Source organism: Erinaceus europaeus, chromosome 3 (genome assembly GCF_950295315.1).
Source record: "Erinaceus europaeus chromosome 3, mEriEur2.1, whole genome shotgun sequence".
In the NCBI taxonomy this organism is placed as follows: domain Eukaryota; kingdom Metazoa; phylum Chordata; class Mammalia; order Eulipotyphla; family Erinaceidae; genus Erinaceus; species Erinaceus europaeus.
Genome location: NC_080164.1, coordinates 51,639,467 through 51,663,519, shown reverse-complemented (window position 1 = coordinate 51,663,519; position 24,053 = coordinate 51,639,467). Strand labels below are relative to the sequence as shown.

General features: G+C 40.3%; 1 protein-coding gene across 2 annotated transcripts in view; it reads right to left on the bottom strand.

The window, feature by feature from the left end:
- SPRED2 (sprouty related EVH1 domain containing 2) overlaps window positions 1–24,053 on the bottom strand; it is a 140,979-nt gene that overhangs the window by 47,598 nt on the left and 69,328 nt on the right. Inside the window, exon 1 of one of the 2 annotated variants that reach the window (XM_060187185.1) lies at window positions 21,289–21,433. The exons of the other annotated variant lie outside the window; for it this stretch is intronic. Within the exon in view, the coding sequence (XP_060043168.1) occupies window positions 21,289–21,305 (17 nt within the window). The 5' untranslated portion in view covers window positions 21,306–21,433. Of the gene's footprint in view, window positions 1–21,288; window positions 21,434–24,053 lie in introns of those variants that run through there. 2 annotated transcript variants of the gene reach the window in all.

The following is a 24,053-nucleotide window of genomic DNA, read 5'->3' as shown; positions in this document are numbered from 1 at the left end:
TATGTCTTTCCTTCTATAACTGTGGCTAACTCATCCATGGTCCCAACGAGAGCCAACAACTCTGTGTTGTTACTTTCTGTGCACTAGCAGTGCTCGAGTTCATATTCCCACTCAGAATCCCACCCTGAGCTTTAGAGCAGAGCAGCACAATGTGATCTCTCTACTGGGGTGTCTGGCAGGCATCTCAATCAGTATGTTTCAGGCTGAACACCCAATTCCCAACATCTTCCCACCCTACTGATTTTATTATCTATTACCTCTTTTGGTACTGTCCTCACCTTTAAGACTACTGCAGTGGTCTCCTGGATGGCCTTATTTCTTTACTGGCCAACTTTCTAAGAAAGCAGAAATGCAAATCAGATTGTGACACTCAGCCAACCCACCCAATAGTGTTCTATAAATAAAGTCCAAATCTTGTACTAATCTTACCGTGTTCTTCCTTGCTCAGTCCTACTGTTTTTCTTTTCTTTTCCTATCTTTACTCCTTCCTTTCTCCCTCCCTCCCTTTTTTAACTCTGGACTCTTCCTTGACGCTCCATTCTTTATTTTTTCTGAAGTTTTTTTTTAAAAGATTATCTTTATTTATTTTATAGAGACAGCCAGAAATTGAAAGGAAGGGAGAGAGGAAGAGAGACAGTGAGACACCTGCAGCCCTACTTCACCACTTGTGAAAGCTTCCCCCCTGCAGGTGGGGATGTAGAAGGGCAGGGGGGAGGGGGTTGTCCCACTGTGTTTAATGTTTCTCTTCATCAAGCATATTCTTTACCTTGGGTCCTTTGTACTCGCTATTTCTTTCACTTAAAAACCCTATTTCTCGGGAGTCGGGCAGTAGCGCATGCGGCGCAAAGCGCAAGGACTGGAGTAAGGATCCCAGTTCGAGCCCCCGGCTCCCCACCTGCAGGGGTGTCACTTCACAGGCGGTGAAGCAGGTCTGCAGGTGTCTCTTTCTCTCCCCCTCTGTCTTCCCCTCCTCTCTCCATGTCTCTCTGTCCTAGCCAACAACGACAACAAGACAACAACTACAACAACAATAAAAAACAAGGGCAACAAAAAGGTGGAAAAAAGTTAAAAAAAAAACAACCCCTATTTCTCATTCTTCTGTCTATATAACTAGGTTTCTCCCTTTGTTTTTAGTCTGGTCTCTGCCCAAGTTAATTTTTTAAATCATATTTATATTATATAGGAGAAAGAGAAGCCTGAGCACTGCTCCAGTATACAAGGTACCCAAAAATTAAACAGGGAGCCTCAGGTGTGCAAATTCTACACTCTTATTAGCTGAGCTATTGTCCTGGCATACCCAAGGTTATTTCATCTGAGAAGACTGCTTCTTCTACATTACATGTGACTTCCCACTCCTCTTAAACCTTGTAGTACTACTTTGTCTTTCTATACATCAACATCTTTCCCAGGACACATCTGTCTACTTTTCCAACCAGAATATAAATCCCACATGCGAAGTGGTTTGCCTCTTTTGTTCATTGCTATATTCCTAGAACCTAGTGCCATCACTTATATGCAGGCTGTGGAATGAATGTTTTGAATATACACTATACATAAAGTGGTTTAAAAAGTTATTTGTGGGAGATGGGCAGTAGCACAGTGGGTTAAGTGCACGTGCCACAAAGCGCAAGGACCGGCATAAGGATCCTGGTTTGAACCCCTGGCTCCCCACTGGCTGGGGAGTTGCTTCACAGGCGGTGAAGCAGATCTGCAGGTGTCTATCTTTCCCTCCAAGGACCGGCATAAGGATCCTGGTTTGAACCCCTGGCTCCCCACCGGCTGGGGAGTCGCTTCACAGGCGGTGAAGCAGATCTGCAGGTGTCTATCTTTCCCTCCCCCTCTCTGTCTTCCCCTCCTCTCTCCATGTCTCTCTGTCCTATCCAACAACGATGACATCAATAACAACTACAACAACAATAAAACAACAAGGGCAACTGGAGGGAAAATAAATAAATATTAAAGAAATTATTAAAAAGTTTTGTTTTTAAAAAAGTTATTTTTAGTTCAGAATCTCTGAGGGAATACAAGAGTGTTTAGAATTATTTGCTTTACTGGGATAGGGTAAAGATTTCCTTTTCATTAACAAGAGCTGAACATAATTCCTGTCACTAATTTGTTCACCTCAGAATCTAACACACATATTCCTTACAATTCTAGTGATTAAGAACATTTCCTAATATTTGTTTAGATTATTGACATATAAATTGGGAGTATTTCTCCAAACATATCCCATCTACTTTAGAAAAAATTAAGGGTCTCCAAGACTTCTAGTTATGCATAGCTTTCTCACAGCTTCTGTGAGTGTACTACGGTTCATCCCAACAGGAAATAGCCAAGATGAAGAATTAAAAAAAAACAACAACTCTATACACCTCTTGTTAAAACAAGCTTTTACTTAGCGTGTGTGTGTGTGTGTGTGTGTGTGTGTGTTGTGTGTTACAGCTGTGGGTTATTCTCTTTTCCTTTGAGGGGATTAAGTAAACATGAAAAAGGGAAGTTTGCATCACTTATGTTAGTGCCATCGATTTACTTCCAAAAAGTAGTCACTTGATAGAGATTTAAGAAAACTTCTAACCCCCCAGCTTTCAGACTATAGGGGCTATTAACTTTGGCTTTTGTTTGTGATCTTTGCAGCATACACTTCCTGTCCTGAATTCTTCCATGTTCCTTCCCAAGGGAGGGTGCAGATCCCTCTGTGGTGTGTGTGTGTGTGTGTGTGTGTGTGTGTTCTGGGGGTGGTTGGGGTGAGCTGTGTGCAGAAAGCCCCTTTGTCTCCTCAGGCAACAACCCCGTCAGCTAGTCTTAAAACTGAGGCATCTGGCTATTTAAAACAAGGCAGGGGATAAAGTGCTACACTAAAAGCTGTGAAGGATGTCTGGGTGATCCAGCTGCATGGCTGTGTGCCAAGTGCTTCCTATCTGTCGTATATTTATGCGATTCAAGCACTTCACCCCACCCAGAACAGAAATAACAATGAACTCTACTACCAGAAAGGTACAGAAGAGAACTCCCTTCCCACTCTCCCCTCCCTTTCATTCTGGAAAGAATTAAACATGTTTCAACCAGATGTGAAGCCTGGTGGGTGGGGGCACATGGAGCAAGAAGAGCTAGGGCAGATTACTTTAATTTGCAGAAAGAAAATGCTTATGGCATGATTTAGGAAAAAAAAATTAAAATAGCATAATCTTTTGACAGTAGTGTCAAAAATAAGAGCAGCAACAAAACAGTCTTGAAAGAAACAGTCATTTCTGGAGTGGCAACTGCTACAACAGTGTAATGGTCAAATTCCAGACATGTGTCTGAAAGAAATCTGAACAGAATACTAGTTCAGACAGATGAGCTAAACAAACAACGCCATTACAAATGGTCTGACCACCCCCAAAATATCAGGTTCTTCACATGAGTTATGAGTATAATAGACTTTAACAATCGGACAGGACATCTGACAGTTGTTTATTATTATTATTTTCTTAATTTTTGTTATTTATTGCTACCAGGATTATCACTGGGGCTCAGTACTAGCACTACGAGTCCACAGCTCCTGGCAGCCATTTTTTTTTCTCTTTGTTTTTGTTTTCCTTTCGATTTTATTTGCTAGGACAGAGAGAGATTAAGAGGGAAAAGGGAAGGAGACAGAGAAAAGGATAGACATCTGAAGACCTACTTCACAGCTTGTGAAGCTCATGAAGGTGGGGAACAAGGGCTCAAACCCATGCACAGGTACCTGTGCGTGGTAATATGGGTACTTAATTGGGTGCACCACCACCTGGCCCTCCATCTGACAGTTTTATATGTGGCTTCTTGAAGGCTAGAGCTCTGGGTCCCCAATCTTTGGCCTTATTTATAAAGCTAGGGCTTGCAATTCTGTGATTGCTCAACATGCCAGAGAGACGGGCGACATGCTACTGCAGAGTGGAGGCACAGGAAGTACGATTTCTAAAGTGGGTTCTTATTTGGGAATACTGACTTCAAGATGCAAGTTCTCTGAGATTCAAAGCAGGTCCTGTCCAACAACACCATGCGATGGGAAAGAATGTTCAGAGACAGGTCATTGTGCCTTGATTTTCTCAGAAGTGGAAGAAGTCTCTTTCTGAGCTTCAGTTTCCTCATGTACAAAAAACAAAAAGAGGATCTGCCATTCTGGGATATTCAAAGGGTTAAAGCAGTGATGGAGATCCAGTGCCTGATACTGAGAAATCTGATTTAGTTGCGGTCGTCATATTTATCTTCTGCTGGTAGGCTGACTTTGATTACAAAAGCAGGTCCTTTTCATACTGGTCATCTCTCTGTGGACACAGAGAAGTGGGCCTCCTGACTGTTCCCAGTAAGCAGAGAGTGAAGGAAGTAGCAGGGAGACTAGCAGGCCCCTGACAACAGAGGGAAAAAAAAAAAAATCCAAAATGGACCTCCACCAATTAACAAGGCATGTCTGAGTTATAAAGGCCAGATCTGAGTCTACATTTCACACCTACAGAGGAAAATCGGTCCATCTACTGTCTGTGAACTGCCTGCCTCCCACCAGAAGCTTTAAGGATGGAGACTGGATCTTTCACATTCCCTGTAAAAACTCCCCAGCCATCCCTTGCCTGATCACACAGCTACTTTATCTCCCCATTATGCTAAATATTACATGTACTCCTTCCCAGTACTCTTTTCTACCCTCTCTCTACTTCTCCTGAAGCAGAGAGGGATTAGTCAGATCCCAGATTCTCCAGCCACCTCTCCAGCACCCCCTCCAGCCACCAGTTGGGCCAAATATAACAGCAAGTCCTCCAGGGGAGACAGGCCCACTCTTTAATGTAGTCACACACACCCCCACCAAACCCCCAGCCTTCCCAATGTCTATAGATATATAAAGGCTCTTTAATTTCATTAAATTCTAGATGCACATATAAGATGCTATGTGTGTATAAATTATGCATATGTGATATATATAGTTATCTTTTTAAGAATCAAGAAGATATTTTTTATATTTGTTATACACGTATTTCAAATTTTATACATTTAATGAATCTTATCAGCCTCTTCTAGCTGTAGATCAAGAAGATATTTAAATTGAATCAACTGTGCAAGAAGCCAAAGACACTGATCATATTCTATTTTAAGTAAGGGGGGCTTCTCAAGTGCTAGTTTTATTAAGCATCTACTTATATTTTTTCAAAGTGGAGTGCTCTATGGGCAAGGAAATCGGCACATTATGTAAGTTTTCTTGATGCACAATGGTATGCCAAATATCAGCTCAATCTGAGTCACTAAAGGTAGAACACTTGGAATATCCACAATACACAGGAAATAGGGACACTATATTAACAGCTGGCCATTGACCCATCTCCCATCTCTTCCAGATTGGTAATAATCAAATGAACATCAGACACTGACAAAAATAAAACAAACAAAAGTTTGATGTGTGTATCTGTCTACACGGGAGACTCAGTAAACACTGACTTCCCAAAATGGCTTAAGTCCCCTCTTTAAATAACTCCAGCTAAAGACAAAGGATGTTGGGGGAAGGGTTATGCTATGAGAAGTTACCAGGAAGGGCACAGTAAACAAGGGTGTGATTGTTAAGGCAGATTTAAGTTGCTGCCTTCTCCAGTGCTAAGTGTTAAAGAGATTAGGTCCTCCTACTACAAATACAGGTATAGAGGTAACCTCTACTTAGCTTTTAGAGTCCCTGTGAAATAATCCCTATGGCAAGGAGACATTCAGGGTGGCAAATTTTGCTCCCCTCTACCACCAAAATGTTTACTGTTTGTGCCATTAGATATGGAATGTTAAGTTAATTCCAGCTAATTTTCATTGCAGCGAGGCTTGACTGCAGAGATACCACAACTGGCAGTAGTTAGTTCTGGTGAAGGCTCCAGCTCTTCTCTCAGTATCAGTGTCACCTTCACCAAGAGAACAGGTTAATATGGTATCGTTGTTGGGAAGCTGACATGTGGGCTAGGCTCACTTAACACAAATTCTTCCCCACTGCTACTTTTTAAATGTTTTTAGGAAATATTACTTACTTAGTATTGGAGAATGAGGACAGAAAGGACTCAGCTCTGGTACAGAGGGGTACCAGGAATTAATCCTGTGGGATGCCAGGTGGTGGCGCACCTGGTTGAGCGTACATGTTACAATGCACAAGGATCCAGGTTTGAGCCCTTGGTCCCTACCTGCAGGGGGAAGCTTCACTGGGGTGAAGCAGTATTGCAGGTGTCTCTCTGCCTCTCTCTTTGTCTCTCTCTTCCCTCTTAATTTCTGCTGTCCTTATCCAATAAATAAATAAAGATAATAAAAAATTAAAAAGAATCAGACCTGTGGCCTCAGGCATACAAGTTGATATTCTAACAGACTGAGATGTTCAGTATCTGGGACATCAACCATGAAGTACTGTTGAGAGAACTAACTTAAACACTGTCCTACTTCAGTATCTGCTGGTAAGAGAATCTACTAGCACTTACAGTTTGTACTCAGGCTACAGGAGTGCTCAGTTAGTTATGGGTTTGACCAAGGTAATAAAGCAAGTTCTCTGTTCCTAGGTTCATGGTATCTTTGCTTTTCTAAGATGCTATAGTTCATCTTGTCCATACAGAGTAATCCACCCATACCCCCACCCCATCATGACAGGGATTTTCTATAGTTAATCTTTATGATCAACTTAGATATTTTAATGGCATGTTGGTATGTAAAAAGTTTCAAATAATAGAGGACCAATATATAACATGATACTTAAGTGGTGGTGGTAGTAGGGAACCCTCTTCCAGGAACCACCAAGGTTTAAGAGTCAGGGGTTCTGCTGATACTGTGGGAGTCCCAGTGACAATATGAATAGTTTCCCCCTTTATTACATGTCAGGTTCAGAATTCATGAATGGAGGCAGTAGAAACACTTTAGGTCTGAATCTCCATAAACCTGTCCGTTATGCTATGCTATAAGGTCTCCAGAGACCTATGTCCAAGTTCTGCCTTCCCCCAAAGCAGGAGGCTCAGGGCATGCCCATTCTCATCCTTGTGTGGTACATGTAAGCCCAGTGCTTTGTTGTTGATGCTACCTAGTTACAATAAAGCATATAAATAGACCTACTCACCCACACACATATTAGAAGGGGTCACTATCTATTACCAGTAGAGAAGCTGCCAGAGTGACTAATATATACATGTTAAATTTAATAATTTACAAATCATTCTCTAGATCCAATCCCAGCAAGTGAGAGCTGCCTAGACATGGACCTCTAGCGTTTCAATTTTTCTATTCAAATTGAATACAAGTTACCCCTTACAAAAACTATTGAAAATTCCTATTTTAATAAGTGTAGTGACTATATATGACTCAAAATAAATGCCTCACAAAGCGCAAGGACCGGCGTAAGGATCCCGGTTCGAGTCCCTGGCTCCCCACCTGTAGGAGAGTCGCTTCACAGGTGATAAAGCAGGTCTGCAGGTGTCTTCCCTTTTTTGTCTTCCCCTCCTCTCTCCATTTCTCTCTGTGCTATCTATCAACGATGACATCAATAACAACAACAATGAAAAACAACAAGGGCAACAAAAGGGAAAATAAATAAATATAAAAAATTACAAAATAAATGCCTATACCTTACTGAAGATACAGTGATGATTTATCATGCTTGGTACCTCTATGCTATTTTCCATTAAATTACAGTGAGTATATTCAATGTGCTCCTGAGTTCTACCTAGTATTTTCAGGTCAGGAGAGCCAGACTGCACACTGTGAACACACTGGCACATTTACTTGAACGTGGGGTTGAGACGCATGCCCTGCAGACACCTCAGGAATGAACAGTCTGTAGAGCTAGAGTGGGCAGTGTGCTGCTCGTCACGGTGGCCCTACTTTCTTTTTGTTGTGTCTTATGACCCACAACAGCCAAGGCAAAGAAATGAAGCAAAGACACCAAGAGTCAAAGATCAGGGATGGAAATCAAACTTGTAGGCTTTACAGAGGCTTAAGAGGCCTTTAAGGAAACAGTCAAGGAAATACCAGAGGCAGTTAGGGATCTTCTGACTTCTCCATAGCCTATAAGCACAGTCTGACAATTCCAGTAAGCTAGAGAAAGTCAGATCAAAGAAGTGTGATGGAATTTGCCACCCCCTTGGTGAAATCGTCCATTCTAGGGGCAAATATTCACAGACTGAGTGGAAGGTGGTAATGCCCAGGGAAGTGGCCAGGCACACTGGAAATTCACTCATAAACCAGCGGTTTTGGAGTTATTTTTCTAGCAAGGTTTACAAATGTTACATCACACTTATGCTACAGTATTGTATTTAAAGTGGAATAGAATACAATACAATACACACACAACCACATAAATCTTGTACTTGTGTGGTAATGCCAAGTGGCTTTCCAGGCTATACTTTATGTCTATATACACTATATGTTTCTATGCTTTGGGGGAGGGGGAATGAAGAGAGAGAGCTAGGGGTAGGGGGAGAGAGGGAGAGGTAGGGGTAGGGGGAAAGAGGGAGAGCTAGGGGTAAGGGGAGAGAGGGAGAGCTAGCAAAGCTCTGCTGTACCATCCATGAAGTTTACTTAGTTCCATGTGGTGCTGGGGATCAAACTCAGGGTCTTATGCAAGGGGTTTGCTTTACAAGCTGTGTGTCCCTAAATGCAATTTTAAACTTAACTTCTAACTTTTTATGTTCATATAAGCATAGCCCCATCATAGAGAAAGAGTGGTCCAACTAGAGTCTAATACTGCTATTGGTTTTTCTCTTTTGCAAAAAACTTCTGATTTACAATATATCAAACATCTTAAGAATGTAACTATAGTTTTCTTTTAAAAAAAAAACACATTTCTTACTAACATTTAAATTCAGCAACTACAAGAATACTAAATGTATAATATCCATGATGATGAATCACTTATTATGGGCTATAATAAAGATAAAGGCATTAGAGCTCTTTTGCTAATGTACAACCTAAAACCTGGGCAGTTTTAAACATAGAGAGTGAAATACTTGCTGAAGTTAAAACTTAGTTTCCGCACCACCCCCCCACCACCAAAAGTAATAACTTTACAAGTTGTGTCCAAGACAGACTTTTTCAATTGCTCACTGGCAACTCTCCCTGTCCATATAACTTTCCTGAGCAAGTGCCTCCTGAAGTGAGTGATATATGCAGTTAGAAGAAAGGCCCCTCTGAAGTCTGGGGAGATGAGGCAGGACAAACTTGGGAGTTTGTTGCTGGGTGTGCATAATTAGTGAAGAAAAGAATTTTTTTTAAAAAAAGAATATTTCTTGATAGTTGAAAATTATCTACTCTAATCCTGACTAGTAGCAGAAACCCAGATTTCCTGATTAGTCAACAATTTGTTTGGCTTTATATGTTAACTCTCTTTTTAGCCATCAGGTTCCAGATGCTAGCATGATGCCAACCAGACTTCTCTGGACAGACGACCCCATGAATGTGTCCTGGAGCTCTGATACCCCAGAACCCTGCCCTACTAGGGAAAGAGAGAGGCAGGGTGGGAGTATCGATCGACCTGTCAATGCCCATGTTCAGCGGGGAAGCAATTATAGAAGCCAGACCTTCCACTTCTGCATCCCACAATGACCTAGGGTCCATGCTCCCAGAGGGTTAAAGAATAGGAAAGCTATCAAGGGAGAAGATGGGATACAGAGTTCTGGTGGTGGGAACTGTGTGGAGTTTTGTGTTTTATGGTTTTTTGTTTCCTTTTTATAAATAAAATAATAATAATAATGAAATCCAAATTTCCCTATCCTAGGGATTGAGAAAATTGAAGATTCCTGGGCATATGGCCTTAACTGGGTTTCTTGGTCAACCACTTAGGACTTCTGTATTTTCACTCCTCAAATATTTACACAGTGAGCACTCATCATTATTTCTCAATTTTAAAATGTTGATTTCTAGGATATCGAACAATACTACACTCCAATAACAACATAAGCTCCTCAGATTTGAAAGAAATCAGATGACTTTTTTTTCTAAAGCCTAGAAGCAAAGGATTTGTTACAGTGTTCCAAGTACAGATTATACCAGCACAGGGAAATACTTCAAATTCAGACTCATCCTTTGAAAGCACACCTCCTATCCTAGACAAGTCTTCCAAATCCAAGTGGACATGTCCCCACTCTTCTAGCCCCACTCTGATTCCCTTAGATCTCTCTAAAATGAAGTGTTCAGAGTCACTGAGTAACAGGAAAAGTATATATGTGTAGTTCATTTCAAACATTCTTTTTCTTTTCAACCAGAGCGCTGCTCAGCTGACTGAACCTGGGAGCCTCTGGCATGAAAGTTTTTTGTTTTGTTTTGGTTTCGGCATAACCATTATGCTATTTCCCTGGCCTGTGTGTTTTGTTTTAATGTTCATTTCATCACAGTAGTATAGACCATTTAACTAAACATTAACATAGATATTTTAACATCAGTTACAACAGTTAGAAAATTATGGTTATGATTTCATCACAACAGTTTATTAACTAACTTGCCTTAGTATTGGAGATGTCTTTAATTTTTTTCAAAACTACAGGCTATTTTGACAGGAATCAACTACTTAAAAAATGAAATTAATTTTATTCAAACATAACAGAATGGAGCTGCTTCTTATAGATAGAAATGGTTCTGTCCTGAACGTCTGAATTTCATGATGACTCTTCATTGAGAGGTGGGGATGAGGGAATCTGGGGAGACAAGAGGCCAAAGTCTGAATCCAGGTTTATGATTTTGCTTTTATCACCTGCTGCTTTGCTGAGCTGGGAATTAAGTGGAGTTCATAATTAATTAAGATCAAAGGATTACCAACTTAAAACAAACAAAATCACCCATCCCTGTTGAACCCTTTCTTCTACTTTTTACTCCGAAAGTAGTAATTTTCTTTGACTTTTCCTCACCCTTTTTTTTTTTACACACCCTTCCTGAAATGGTATTTATGTTCTCCATTTAAACCCCCAAAGGCCAGTTCATGGAAATGTTAACTTACTAAACAAAATTAACTCCTGCCACATAAAAGTATACAAGTAATAGAAAAATTGGTACTTCAAATGGCAGAGGGGGTTGTTTAGAGTTAATAATCTCTAATTCAGGTCTTTAAATTGCAACCCTTGAACTTCTGTGCCTGGCTTTCTCAGAATACCTTCACTTTCTTTCTTATTGAGTTGAAAACAAAGGAAGAGAGTACTTAATGGTCTACATGATGAAATATTTAGAGAGAAGTGTATTAATATCTGAAACTTACTTTAAAATAAAACCTGATGTGTCTTAGGGACAGGGACAGATAATGAATAGAAAAGTGTGTGATCAAGTGAGATGCCAGTTACAAATTCCAAGGGTTGGGTATTGATTGTTTACTTCTTCCAACTTTCCTGAATATCTGAAGACTTTCACAGGAGTGAGCAGGAGAATTTAAAGTGCCATGTTATAAATGGGAAACAACACTAAGTCTAGAAGATACTGAGAACGCTCCTCAAACATCTGACTGTGGCTCACATACTCCAGGTCGCCGTTCTTAGTTTTTACCTGCCACCTGGCAAGTAAAGCAAATCATGGTCAGAAGGTCAGGAAATTACTATAGCAAGCTGTGCTAATGACAAATTCTAAACCTATAAAATCCTTTACAAGCCAGTCTTTAATAAGACCTGTTTTCAAGGGTCTGCAAAAAAGCTCACTTTGACACTGCCTGTTTGGGGTCATGAGTGACTCAAATTTGAGCCCAGCCCCCACCACACTAAAGGAAACTTCAGCACTGTGATCTTCTCCTCTTTGTGTCTCTATCAGAAAAAGTCAGCCAGAGCAGTAAAGCCCCAGTGACAAGAAAAGCAAAACAAATAAACAAAACAAACAAAAAAAAGACCTGTTCTCCAATGAAAGGAAGTAGTAATTTAGCCCACAGGGGAGAAATAAGTTAGTAAGTAGTAGTAGTAGCAATAGGATGATGGGATTTTTAAATCTCCAGGCTTACAGTGTGATGGATCCACCAATGCACTTTAAAGCAGCAAGTTTTACCAACTGACAAAGCTCCTCTTCTTTTAGGATTCAGTCACATCCCTCACCAGAGGAGAAATGCAAATAAAGCACAGACAAGACATTTGTTCTTTAAGAATTCTGAATCTTGATTTCCTGGGTAGAGACTACAATAAAGGTGGGTCTATCGGTAGAGTCTTGGTTTACAATTAGGACCGGTGGAAGAGGCACATAAGCAAGTTAGTTATACATATGTAAGCTTGAAAAGAGCCATAGAAACCATCCACTCGGGAGTCGGGTAGCGCAGTGGGTTAAGCGCAGATGATGCAAAGCAAGGGCCGGCTTAAGGATCCTGGTTTGAGCCCCCCGCTCCCCACCTGCAGGTGAGCCACTTCACAAGCAGTGAAGCAGGTCTGTAGGTGTCTATCTTTCTCCCTCTCTGTCTTCCCCTCTTCTCTTGATTTCTCTCTGTCCTATCCAACAACAACAACATCAGTAATAACTACAACAATAAAACAACAAGGGCAACAAAAGGGAATAAATAAATAAATTTAAAAAAAAAAAGAAGAAACCATCCACTCTAGACCCTTTGCTGCTATGGAAAAAACAAAATCCACAAGAGAAAGGACTCTAAAGTCACTAGCACTAGAATAGATAAAAGCTCTTGTTACACCTCCCCAATATTCTCCCTCTCTCTCTCTCCCTCTCTTTCTCTCCGCTTTAAAGGGGTCCTGTGTTATGACTAGGTGATTTAAAGGATATAAGAGAAGCTATTTTATTTATTGTTCCCTTAAAATTTACTGGATAGGCAACCAATCATCCCCCCACAAGGAGAAGTGAGGAGGTATGACCAATAGCATGGTCACATTTGAAAAAAGTCAACCAGAAATGGAGGTGAAGCTAGGAATTTTTTCTTAAAAGTTTGACACCTGTGGTCCGGGAGGTGGCTCACAGTTTTAACTATATTCTTTTTTTTAAAAAATTTATTTCTTTATTGGGGAATTAATGTTTTACATTCAACTGTAAATACAATAGTTTGTACATGCATAACATTCCCCAGTTTCCCATTTAACAATACAACCCCCACTATGTCATTTATCGTCCTTCATGGACCTGTATTCTCCCCACCCCCCCACCCCAGAGTCTTTTACTTGGGGGCAATATGCCAATTCCATTTCAGGTTCTACTTGTGTTTTCTTTTCTGCTCTTGTTTTTCAACTTCTGCCTGAGAGTGAGATCATCCCATATTCATCCTTCTGTTTCTGACTTATTTCACTCAACATGATTTTTTCAAGGTCCATCCAAGATTGGCTGAAAACGGTGAAGTCACCATTTTTTACAGCTGAGTAGTATTCCATTGTGTATATATACCACAACTTGCTCAGCCACTCATCTGTTATTGGACACCTGGGCTGCTTCCAGGTTTTGGCTATTACAAATTGTGCTGCCAAGAACATATGTGTACACAGATCTTTTTGGATGGATATGTTGGGTTCCTTAAGATGTATCCCCAGGAGAGGAATTGCAGAGTCATAGGGTAGGTCCATTTCTAGCCTTCTGAGAGTTCTCCAGACTGTTCTCCACAGAGGTTGGACCAACTGACATTCCCACCAGCAGTGCAGGAGGGTTCCTTGGACCCCACACCCTCTCCAGCAGTTGCTGCTGTTACCTTTCCTGATGTATGACATTCTCACAGGAGTGAAGTGGTATCTCATTGTTGTCTTGATTTGCATTTCTCTGACAATCAGAGACTTGGAGCATTTTTTCCTGTGTTTCTCAGCCTTTTGGATCTCTTCTGTGGTGAATATTCTGTCCAAGTCCTCCCCCCATTTTTGGATGGGGTTATTTGTTGTCTTGTTGTTGAGTCTGGCAAGCTCTTTATATAGGTTGGTTATTAAACTCTTATCTGATGTATGGCATGTAAAGATCTTCTCCCATTCTGTGAGGGGTCTCTTGGTTTGGGTAGTGGTTTCTTTTGCTGTGAAGAAGCTTTTTAATTTGATGTAGTCCCATAGGTTTATACTTGCCTTAGTCTTCTTTGTAACTGGATTCGTTTCATTGAAAATGTCTTTAAAATTTATGCAGAAAAAAGTTCTGCCAATATTTTCCTCTAAGTATTTGATAGTTTGTGGTCTAACATCCAAGTCCTTGATCCACTTGGAATTGACTTTTGTATTTGGTGAAATACAGTGATTCAGTTTCATTCTTCTGCATGTTTCAACCCATTGTTTCCAACACCATTTGTTGAAGAGACTCTGCTTTCCCCATGTAATAGTCTGGGCCCCTTTGTCAAAGATTAGATGTCCATAGGTGTGGGGCCTCATTTCTGGGATCTCAATTCTATTCCACTGGTCAGTGTGTCTATTCATGTTCCAGTACCAAGCAGTTTTGATGCCAGTGGCCCTATAATACAGTTTGAGATCTGGGAGTGTGATGCCTCTGGTTCTGTTCTTTTTTCTCAAGATTGTTTTGGCAATTCTAGGTCTTTTCTGGTTCCAGATAAACATTTGTAGCATTTTTTTCTATTCTCCTAAAAAATGTGCTTGGGATCTTGATGGGGATAGCATGAAATTTGTAGATGGCTCTGGGTAATATATTCATTTTGATGATGTTAATTCTTCCAACCCATGAACATGGAATATCTTTCTACTTCTTTGTGTCTTTTTCAATTTCTTTGAGTAGTGACTCATAGTTTTCAGTATACAAGTCTTTCACTTCTTTGGTTAGGTTTACTCCTAGATATTTTATTGTTTTTGTTGCTATAGTAAAAGGAATTGATTTCTGGATTTCAATTTCTTCTAACTTAGTGTTTGCATAGAGGAATGCCACTGACTTTTGAATGTTAATTTTGTAGCCTGACACCTTACTGTATTGCCTGATGATTTAACTATATTCTTAAAATATTGTTTCATCTATAGGAGACATTCTAGTTTGATTTCAAAAAGGATTTCTGGGGAACACTAGCGCTAACCCCACGTAACAAAGCTTACCAGCTTATAGAAGCACCAGAAGTTATTTGGTATTGAGACGCACAGATAATTGAGGCACCTGGAAGCCAAACTGCAAATGTGGAGTTTCCTGGCCACCACCAAGAAGCCCAGTGAAGCACTAAGCCATGTATTCAGTGGTGACTAAAGACTACGTCTTGCACAGTACAATGTGGCCAAATCTTCCCACTAGAGTTTTAGAGTTTTACCACAAGATTAAACAGTCTGTAAGTCCTAGAGGCAGTTATACTTTCCTGAAACCAAGCAGTCACTATAGGCTGCTACTTAGTATTAGACTAAATAAATAAATAAACCCTCTTCTTCCTTTCTGGCCAAGAGCAAGTATCAACTGCTCATTCCATTCACTGCTGTGTTTCCACACCAATAGGCATGATCCCTGAAATTATCTTGAATGCCCAGCAGTTTCCTATAGTGAGTAACTGCATGTATGGAAGTTTTAGGAATATACACTGAGAAGACTAGACAAAACATAAAGTTATATAACAAGATAAAATTTTTCTAGTGTTGGCATGTAAAGGATTAAACTTAACACTTGTTAAAAGCCATTCATTTCCTAACTCAAAGAATGATGGTTGTGAAAGGGGAGAGATAGGGAGTTTAATATGTATAGCACTTCAATTTTGTAGGCTGAAAAAGTTTTTATATCTGTTGTAAAATAATGTACATATAGTTAACATTAATATACTACATACTTTAAAAATGGCTATGGTGGCGTTTTATCTTTTATCACAACAGAAAAAATTGGTTTAGCGGTAGGGTACAGGATTTGTAAATTTGAGACCTCAGGCTCGATTCCAACACTGTAGGCCAGAGCAGATTAATGCTCTGGGTCGGTCTTAGTTGGTCTCGCTTGGTCTCGGTCGGTCGGTTGGTCGGTCGGTCTCTCTCTCTTTCAAGTCTTAAAACAAAACATTAGTTTGAAAACCAAAAAGAGGTCACCTAAATACATATACGCAGGAAGGGCCCCAAATTACAAGTGTTGGGCTAGAGAACATTTTTCTGTCCTTCAGAAACAAACAATACCACTATTTTAAAAATAAGCAAACACATAAGCTCTGCCCTAATTATAAAAGTAGCAGGTGTGCATTGTGAAAACTACATACATAACAGCCAGCCTTTAATCTAAGGAATAGTCTTCTACATGAGGAGTAATTAATAAATTTACAAGACCTTCTCAAGGTAGTTATAAAAGGAATATCTTGTGCTTCAAATATAAATGTAAATCTTTGTCTGTGCTTTGTTCCTTTGGTAAAAGGCAAACGACATAGAAAAACACAACCATTTCCTGTGTAATTAAAAGTGACTGGTGGTCCAGGAGGTGGCTCAGTGGATAAAACACTTGACTCTCAAGCATGAGGTCCTGAATTCAATCCCTGGCAGCACATATACCAGAGAGATGTCTGGTTCTTTCTCTTTCTCCCCCTTTCTCATTAATAAATAAAATCTTTAAAAAAAAAAAAAAAGTGACTATGCTGGGGCCAGGCTGGTTGAGTGCACATGTTAATGCGCAAAGACCCAGGTTCGAGCTCCCTGTCCCCACCTGCAGGGGGAAAGCTTTGCAAGTGGTGAAACAGTGCTGTGGGTATCTTTCTGTTTCTCTCCTTCTCTATCACTCCCTTCCCTCTCAGTTTCTGGCTGTCTCTATCCTATAAATAAAGATTTTAAAAAAATTTAAAAAGTGACTATACTTACAGAATTATCTCAAGGAATCGAAGTTCAGCATGCAGAGTATCCAACTGTTAGTTCTCATAAATACCTAATCCTTAGTCAACTATATTCTACTATGATGCTGATTCATGTTTGTAAGCAACACTGTCCCTAAAAATAACTTTTGATTCATCACTCTATATCTTCTAACTTTAGTTTTTTAGTTATATTCATACACAATCACAACAGTTAATCCCCATTTGAAGACATGGAACTGTCAGAAAATCCTTGTTTTAAAAGCATTTCTTAAAGCAAAAAAGAGGGAGGCTAGGTTTTTTAGGGTGAGAAGGGCAAGTTTCTGCCAGCTTTTACACACGACAGTTCTTTGGTGATATGGTTAGAACACATGCCCACCCACAGACACTAATTTTGCTTTCCACCCTTCCTAAGCAGCCTTTATGACACCCGCTCCATTTAATAAAAGGCAAGAGGCTCCCGCAGGGTATAGGGCCAGAGCATCTCCTCCCACTGGTTGAGTACAGAAATGGATCTAAAAGAAAACTACAGAAAGAAGGAGAAGGAGACGAGGTGGAGGAAAGAGAAGAAGGGGAGGAAGAGGAAAAGCAAAACAAAATTAAAACAAAAAACAAATAGTCAAACCTAGTCTGGACATCTCCAACTGCATCAATCAGAAAAAAAAAAAAAAAAGAGTATCTTGTAGCAGTTCCCTGCACACTGAGTAGTATGAAGAAGTGGCTAGCTTCCCTAAACTACTCTCACAGTGTGTGTCACAGAAGGTTGGCAGCCACACATGTCAAACGCTCAAGAGGCTGACATGCCAGCCTGGCTCCGAAGCATTTGTTTTCTCTATGGTATTCATTGTTCTCAAAGAAATGTTGATGACAGAGAATCTACATGGGGACGGGCATGGTTTCCATGACTGTCTCCCCCACGCTCTAAGACAATGTGGACACAGATAACAATGTAAACAAGCTGTCTACAAATTTATATGTGAAAGAATGTTCAGGGCCATGCTGGCTAGATGACAGAGTGGTCATCCATTCCATTTAAGTGTTCTCAAGAATGGGGCTTGGGGCCAGGTGGTAGAACACCTGGTTGAGCGCAGATGATACAATGTGCAAGGACCCGAGTTCGAGCCCCCTGTCTCCACCTGCAGCGGGTTAGCTTTGCAAGTGGTGAAGTAGGGCTATAGGTGTCTCTCTTTCTCTCTCCCTATCCCCCTCTACCCTCTCGATTTCTGGCTGTCTCTATCCAATAAAGAAAGATTAAAAAAAGGGGGGGCGGCCTATGTTAAAGGAAAGCTTTTTTGCACTTGTTTCTGGCTTTTCTGAGCCACACAGGAAACTTGGTATTTCAGGTAATGATACAAGATTTATCTAAAAGTGCTATTAATCCCACCCATAACACAGGCAGAGTGACCTAAACCTCGGATGTGGAAAGGACAGTGAAACAGAAGAGCAGTGGACGACGGGCTACAGGCAGTAGACAGATTCAACCCACTCCCTAGGGACATAGCTATATTCAAACATTCACAAGTCATAGGCAGGTCACAGACTCACTAAACTGGTCTTTACCAGAAAATGATTTTAAATGTTTTTAGTCAGATGGTACTAGATACACTATACCTCTGAATTACTAGGATACAACATGTATGTTGTGCATCAGAGTAGAGTACGGTTAAATTCAGAGTTTCACCCAAGCAAGACATGCACTCCACTGCCGAGCTACCTCTCTACTCACTGTGTTAAAAAGAGGAAGAGCTCCTCAAACCTCAAGGAAAGAGGAAAACTGTCCTTGATGCTGGCTAATTTGTTCCACTAAGATATCCTGAGTGCTCTGATTTGCGAGTTTACACTCTCCCTGACTGCCACTGCTGCCACTACTACTACCACCACCAACCCCCTACCCCCACCCCAGCCCTCTCACACCCAGAAGGAAAGCAAGGTTGTTATCAGAAATCTGGCTCAGAAAACATGGTTTCGGTTTTACCAAAACTATCCAATCGATTTTTTTGAGTAGGTCATTTCTTTGATTCCTACCCAAGAAGAATTAGATTCTGAAGAACCAAATGGCAATAGCTAAAAGTTGCTTCTATATGAAGCAATGAGTAGTCTCGATCATGGACTTCAGTTAATTTATGAATAAAGAAAACCCAGGAGGATTCTATCACCAGCAATAATGAATTCTCACTGGTGAGGGAATTAAAGCAAAGATAGGGCTGGGCCTGGATCAAGAACATTTTTTAATTTAACATTACCCAGCACACGGCTTTCTGAATATAAGCAGCACCTCACTCAATATTTATTGACCACTTCTAAGTTGAATGATTTAAGATCCTTGGTACTGGCCACAGCTCTGTATTCCTTGTCCCTCAAGAGGGAAAGAAAGTATCTGAAATAAATAGATGGTCACTCTGGACTGAAGGTGCAGGATGGGCCCTTCTCACAACCCTAGAGGTGACTGCCGTAATCAAATCATAATGATAGATACACCCTGAGTGTGTAATAGAACCAAAGGTAAAAGCAATCTGTGCTGCTCTGAAGTAACTTGGACAGGACCTGGGCTAGTCTCAACTACCCCAAACCACAGGAAGACAAGACATTTTCATAGACGACACCTATAAATCTGGGTCTTAAAATATGGTTTTAAAATATCTACATGTGATCATTTTTAGTTGTGAGGGGATGATATAGTATTTCAGTAGTATCAGAGGAAAGTTGCTCTTCTGCCTTTAGTTCACATTATTCTTCTGCTATGTGACCAAGTGGTACATGAACCGAGGTGTGGTAGCTCAACGAGAGAGAACCCCATTCACTCCAAGATCACACAACTGGGGCTTCAGTTCAAGCTAACATTTTTAGGTAGTCTTTCTCCCACAACTTAAAAAGGTCATTAATGAGAAGAAATAAAAAGAACTCTTACTTTGAAGCTGAAGCATTTTTAATATCACCAAATGCTATTATTAAATATGTAGCATAGAGGCATGTAAACACATATAAAAATAAGCACTACAGATGTGGGCAGTGAAATTCTTAACAAAACCCCCACATATTTCAAATACTGTTCTTCCTCATTATTGTGCTCTCCCATAATTAGCATGTTAGCAGCATAACAGGTGGCTTTCATTTATAGAATGCAAAATTAATGAAATTTGGATGTAGTTTTATTTCCAGAAACAATTTGCCCATCCTAAAAACAATGTGTACTTCTTAATCTACAAAAATAAACACGCCCGTAGTCTGGGAGGTGGCGCAGTGGTAAAACTTTGGACTCTCAAGCATGAGTTCCCAAGTTCGATCCCTGGCAGCACATGTGCCAGAGTGATGTCTGGTTCTTTCTCTCTCCTCCTATCTTTCTCATAAATAAATAAAATCTTTAAAAGAAAAAAAAAAAGAAAATCTTAAATAGGTTTTCAATATTAAAAAATAAAATAAAATAAACACTCCCTGCATGCTGGTTTTCCTCAGTATGTGCATTTCTGAATGTATTTAAATAAGTAAGTTCATGCATTTACTAATAATTTAAAAACCATATGCCTCAAGGAAAGCATGGCATTATTATGGCTTTTATAAGAGAAAGGAAGAGAAACAAAGACAGCCTATTTTTCCAGCTTGGTAATCCTAGGTCTGTTTAATGCTCTCTGAGTGACAAACGGAATTTACCACCACACACAGGGATGCTCCACAAATCTTGGGCAGATTTGTAGGCAGTTGTGTTATAGGTCCTGACTCAGCCATTCTGGACAGACAGAACTGGAAAGCATAAATAGCACTGCTATAAACTAACTATGGCATTTGCCCTTAACCAGGAGGGCTCAAAAAGCATTTTTTAAAAATATGAGGAGACACTGAATAGACTGTCAACACACACAGGAATGCTTAGTACACTCAAATAAACAAGCTATGTACTTTAACCAGTCAGACATTGTTTAAATTTAGTGAGTGACAAGGGGAGGGTAGACAGGCTGATATAGTCTTCCAATTATGCAGAACAACCCTTCCGATCATGTGAAAGTTATAATTAAGCGCTGTTACTAAATCCTTACTACCCTTTCTCTCACCTAGAAAAAGTTAAAGCATGAATTCAGTATAAGCAAGTTATGATTTGCAAAAATTAAATGTATTCACTTATCAGGGGAATACAACTTTCTTGTATTGAGCCACATATCTTGGGAATATGGACTAGTGGGAGAAAAACATTATAAATACAATACTATCATTACAGTACCTACTTTAGTTCACCTCTACTTAATCTTCCTCCCTCCCTTCCTTCCTTCTTTCCTTCCTTTCTCTCTTCCTCTCTCTCTTTCTTTTAAACTTTAAGCTACCCAATCTCAAAGGCACAGAGCCCCTGCAAGCTGTTTCCTAGGTAGCATCTTTTAAACTCAGAGCCTAACAGGGAGGGTTCAGGCCCATTTTAGTCTGAATATCTAAGGAGAAATCTGTTTTTGAAAAGGGAGATATGTGAACAAGAACTCTATGTTCATCAAAAGACCAGAGGCTATCTATCTGTCCTTGCACATGGGAAAACACACACACACACACACACACACACACACACACACACTTCACTTCTTAACAATTAAAATAATTTTTTCCCATCTTAAAACATGTTAAGAGTAAATATGAGAAAGGTTAGGCTTAGGAGAACAATAAGAAAATAAAAGTTTGTATAAACAGTTAGTACGTACCTGCCAGGAGATGCCATTTCCTCTACATTGTTGAGCCCAAGTGCTGGGTATTAGCATTATTGCTACTATAAAGCTTCCGATAAAAATGGATTGTCTCTTGCGGACCTGAGAACCAGCTGGCTGCTTGAGAAGTGGTTTCCCCCATATATGATTCAGTCTCCTTGACAAATATACTGCACTATACCGGATGAGTCATCCGAGGGCTAGTCTGCATTTTATAGGCCTTTTGTGTCATTACTCACATTCAACATCCTGCTTCTCAAAAGTGGAAGCTGGAAACCTGATAGCTGACAGATGCTTTTTTTAATTAGAATATATTTTTTAAATTCCTGTAAGTTACGATTATCAATCATTGATGATACTATGAAATGCTCAGGAAGCAAAATGGAACAGCTCAATATATGAGATAACAGTTAATAGATTCACAAGTGCGGAGAAAAGAAAGATTCTCAAGTGCCAACTGTCCACCCACCTCATCCCCAAACCAAACAGTTCTGTTCAGAGTTGAAAGCGAAGATACCACCACTTCCAATCTCCCACTCCCGGCCCCCTGAAGGTATCAGTGAATTATTCAGTAGTATAGGCATGGATTTCATTGATTTTTTTTTTAAAAAAACATTTATTTATTTATTCCCTTTTGTTGCCCTTGTTGTTTTATTGCTGTAGTTATTACTGTTGTTATTGATGTCATCATTGTTGGACAGGACAGAAGAGAAATGGAGAAAGGAGGGGAAGACAGAGAGGGGGAGAGAAAGATAGACACCTGCAGACCTGCTTCATCGCCTGTAAAGCGACTCCCCTGCAGGTGGGGAGCCGGGGGCTAGAACCGGGACCTTCTTACGCTTTGTGCTATGTGCGCTTAACCTGCTTACTTCCGCCTGATTCCTGGATTTCATTGATTCTTACGGTAACCTAGTTGCAGGAGTTTTGAAAAGGTACACATCAAAATTTCATTCTCCAGATAAACTCTGTGAGGTAGGATTGCGGCACATGTTTGCTTAAAAAAAAAAGTCTACTCTTTAGAGAGGCATAGTGAAATATGTTAAGGGGGGTGACATGATCTGATAGCTGGCTTTACTGTAAATATTTTAGCCAAAGGGGGGGGGAACAGAGGAATGTGGTGATATCGTAATAACTGTTGCATCTGCACGGTGACTATATTAGCTTCTCTTCTTTGAATTTTTTTTCCCTCTTTTTGTCTCCAGGGTTGTCATTGGGGCCGGGGGCCTGTACTATGAGTCCACTGCTCCTGAAGGCCATTTTTTCCATTTTGTTGTTGTTGTTGTTGTTACTGCTGTTGTTGGATAGGACAGAGAGTAATGGAGAGAGGAGGGGAAGACAGAGGGGGAGAGAAAGACAGACATCTGCAGACCTGCTTTACCACTTGTAAAGCGATCCCCCTGCTAGGAGCTCTAACCGGGATCCTTAAGCCGGTCCTTGCACTTTTCACCATGTGCGCTTAACCCACTGGCCCCCTTTGAATACCTTTTTTTAAGTGTTCATAATAAAATTCTGTTTTAATTTCTTTATTGGGGAATTAATGTTTTACATTCAACAGTAAATACAATAGTTTGTACATGCATAACACTTCCCAGTTTTCCATATAATAATACAACCCCGACTAGGTTCTCTGTCATACTTCTTGGATCTGTATTCTCCCCACCCACCCACCCACCCGCCCCAGAGTCTTTTACTTTGGTGCAATACGCCAATTCCAGTTCAGGTTCTATTTGTGTTTTCTTTTCTGATCTTGTTTTTCTACTTCTGCCTGAGAGTGAGATCATCCCATACTCATCCTTCTGTTGCTGACTTACTTCATTTAACATGAATTTTTCAAGGTCCATCCAAGATCAGCTGAAAACGGTGAAGTCACCATTTTTGATAGCTGAGTAGTATTCCATTGTATATATATATATATATATATATATATATATACACCACAACTTGCTCAGCCACTCATGTGTTGTTGGACACCTGGGTTGCTTCCAGGTTTTGGCTATTACAAATTGTGCTGCCAAGAACATACGTGTACACAGATCTTTTTGGATGGGTGTGTTGGGTTCCTTAGGATATATCCCCAGGAGAGGAATTGCAGGGTCATAGGGTAGGTCCTTTTTTAGCCTTTTGAGAGTTCTCCGGACTGTTCTCCACAGAGGTTGGACCAATTTACATTCCCACCAGCAGTGTAGGAGGGTTTCTTTGACCCACAACCTCTCCAGCATTTGCTGCTGTCATAATAAAATATTTTAATTAAGATAGTTTAATATCCAAATAGGGCACTTTTCTAAGTAGGTATAAATCTACTACGAGTGGGACATCATTCACACACAACCCAGGGGCCTGGGGGAGTAGGCATTTTCAGCGTGAAGCTATGAAACACATGTCCCAAGGCTGTGATGAGGGCAGCATGCACAAACCTTCTGAACACATGTGTGGTGCTCTCTGCACCTAAGACCATCTAGTGGCTGACTACTCTTTGGGCTTTCGTTGATGGTACAAGCCCTATCTTCATTCATTAGTTCAATGCTGGCACTGTACAGGAGAGGTGACTATTTTCAGCTTCCTGAAAATAGTTTGGGAAAGGCTCTTTAAAAGGTCATATAAATCACATCCACAGTCCCATTACATCAATAAATTTCTCTTTGTAAAGTGGCAGTGTTTGCTCACTCATTGTATGCTCAAGCTGGGTTACTTAAACCAACTGAAGGAGTAAAAGAGTTTATTTTATTTTTACTTATTTTAACCAGAGCACTGATCAGTTCTAG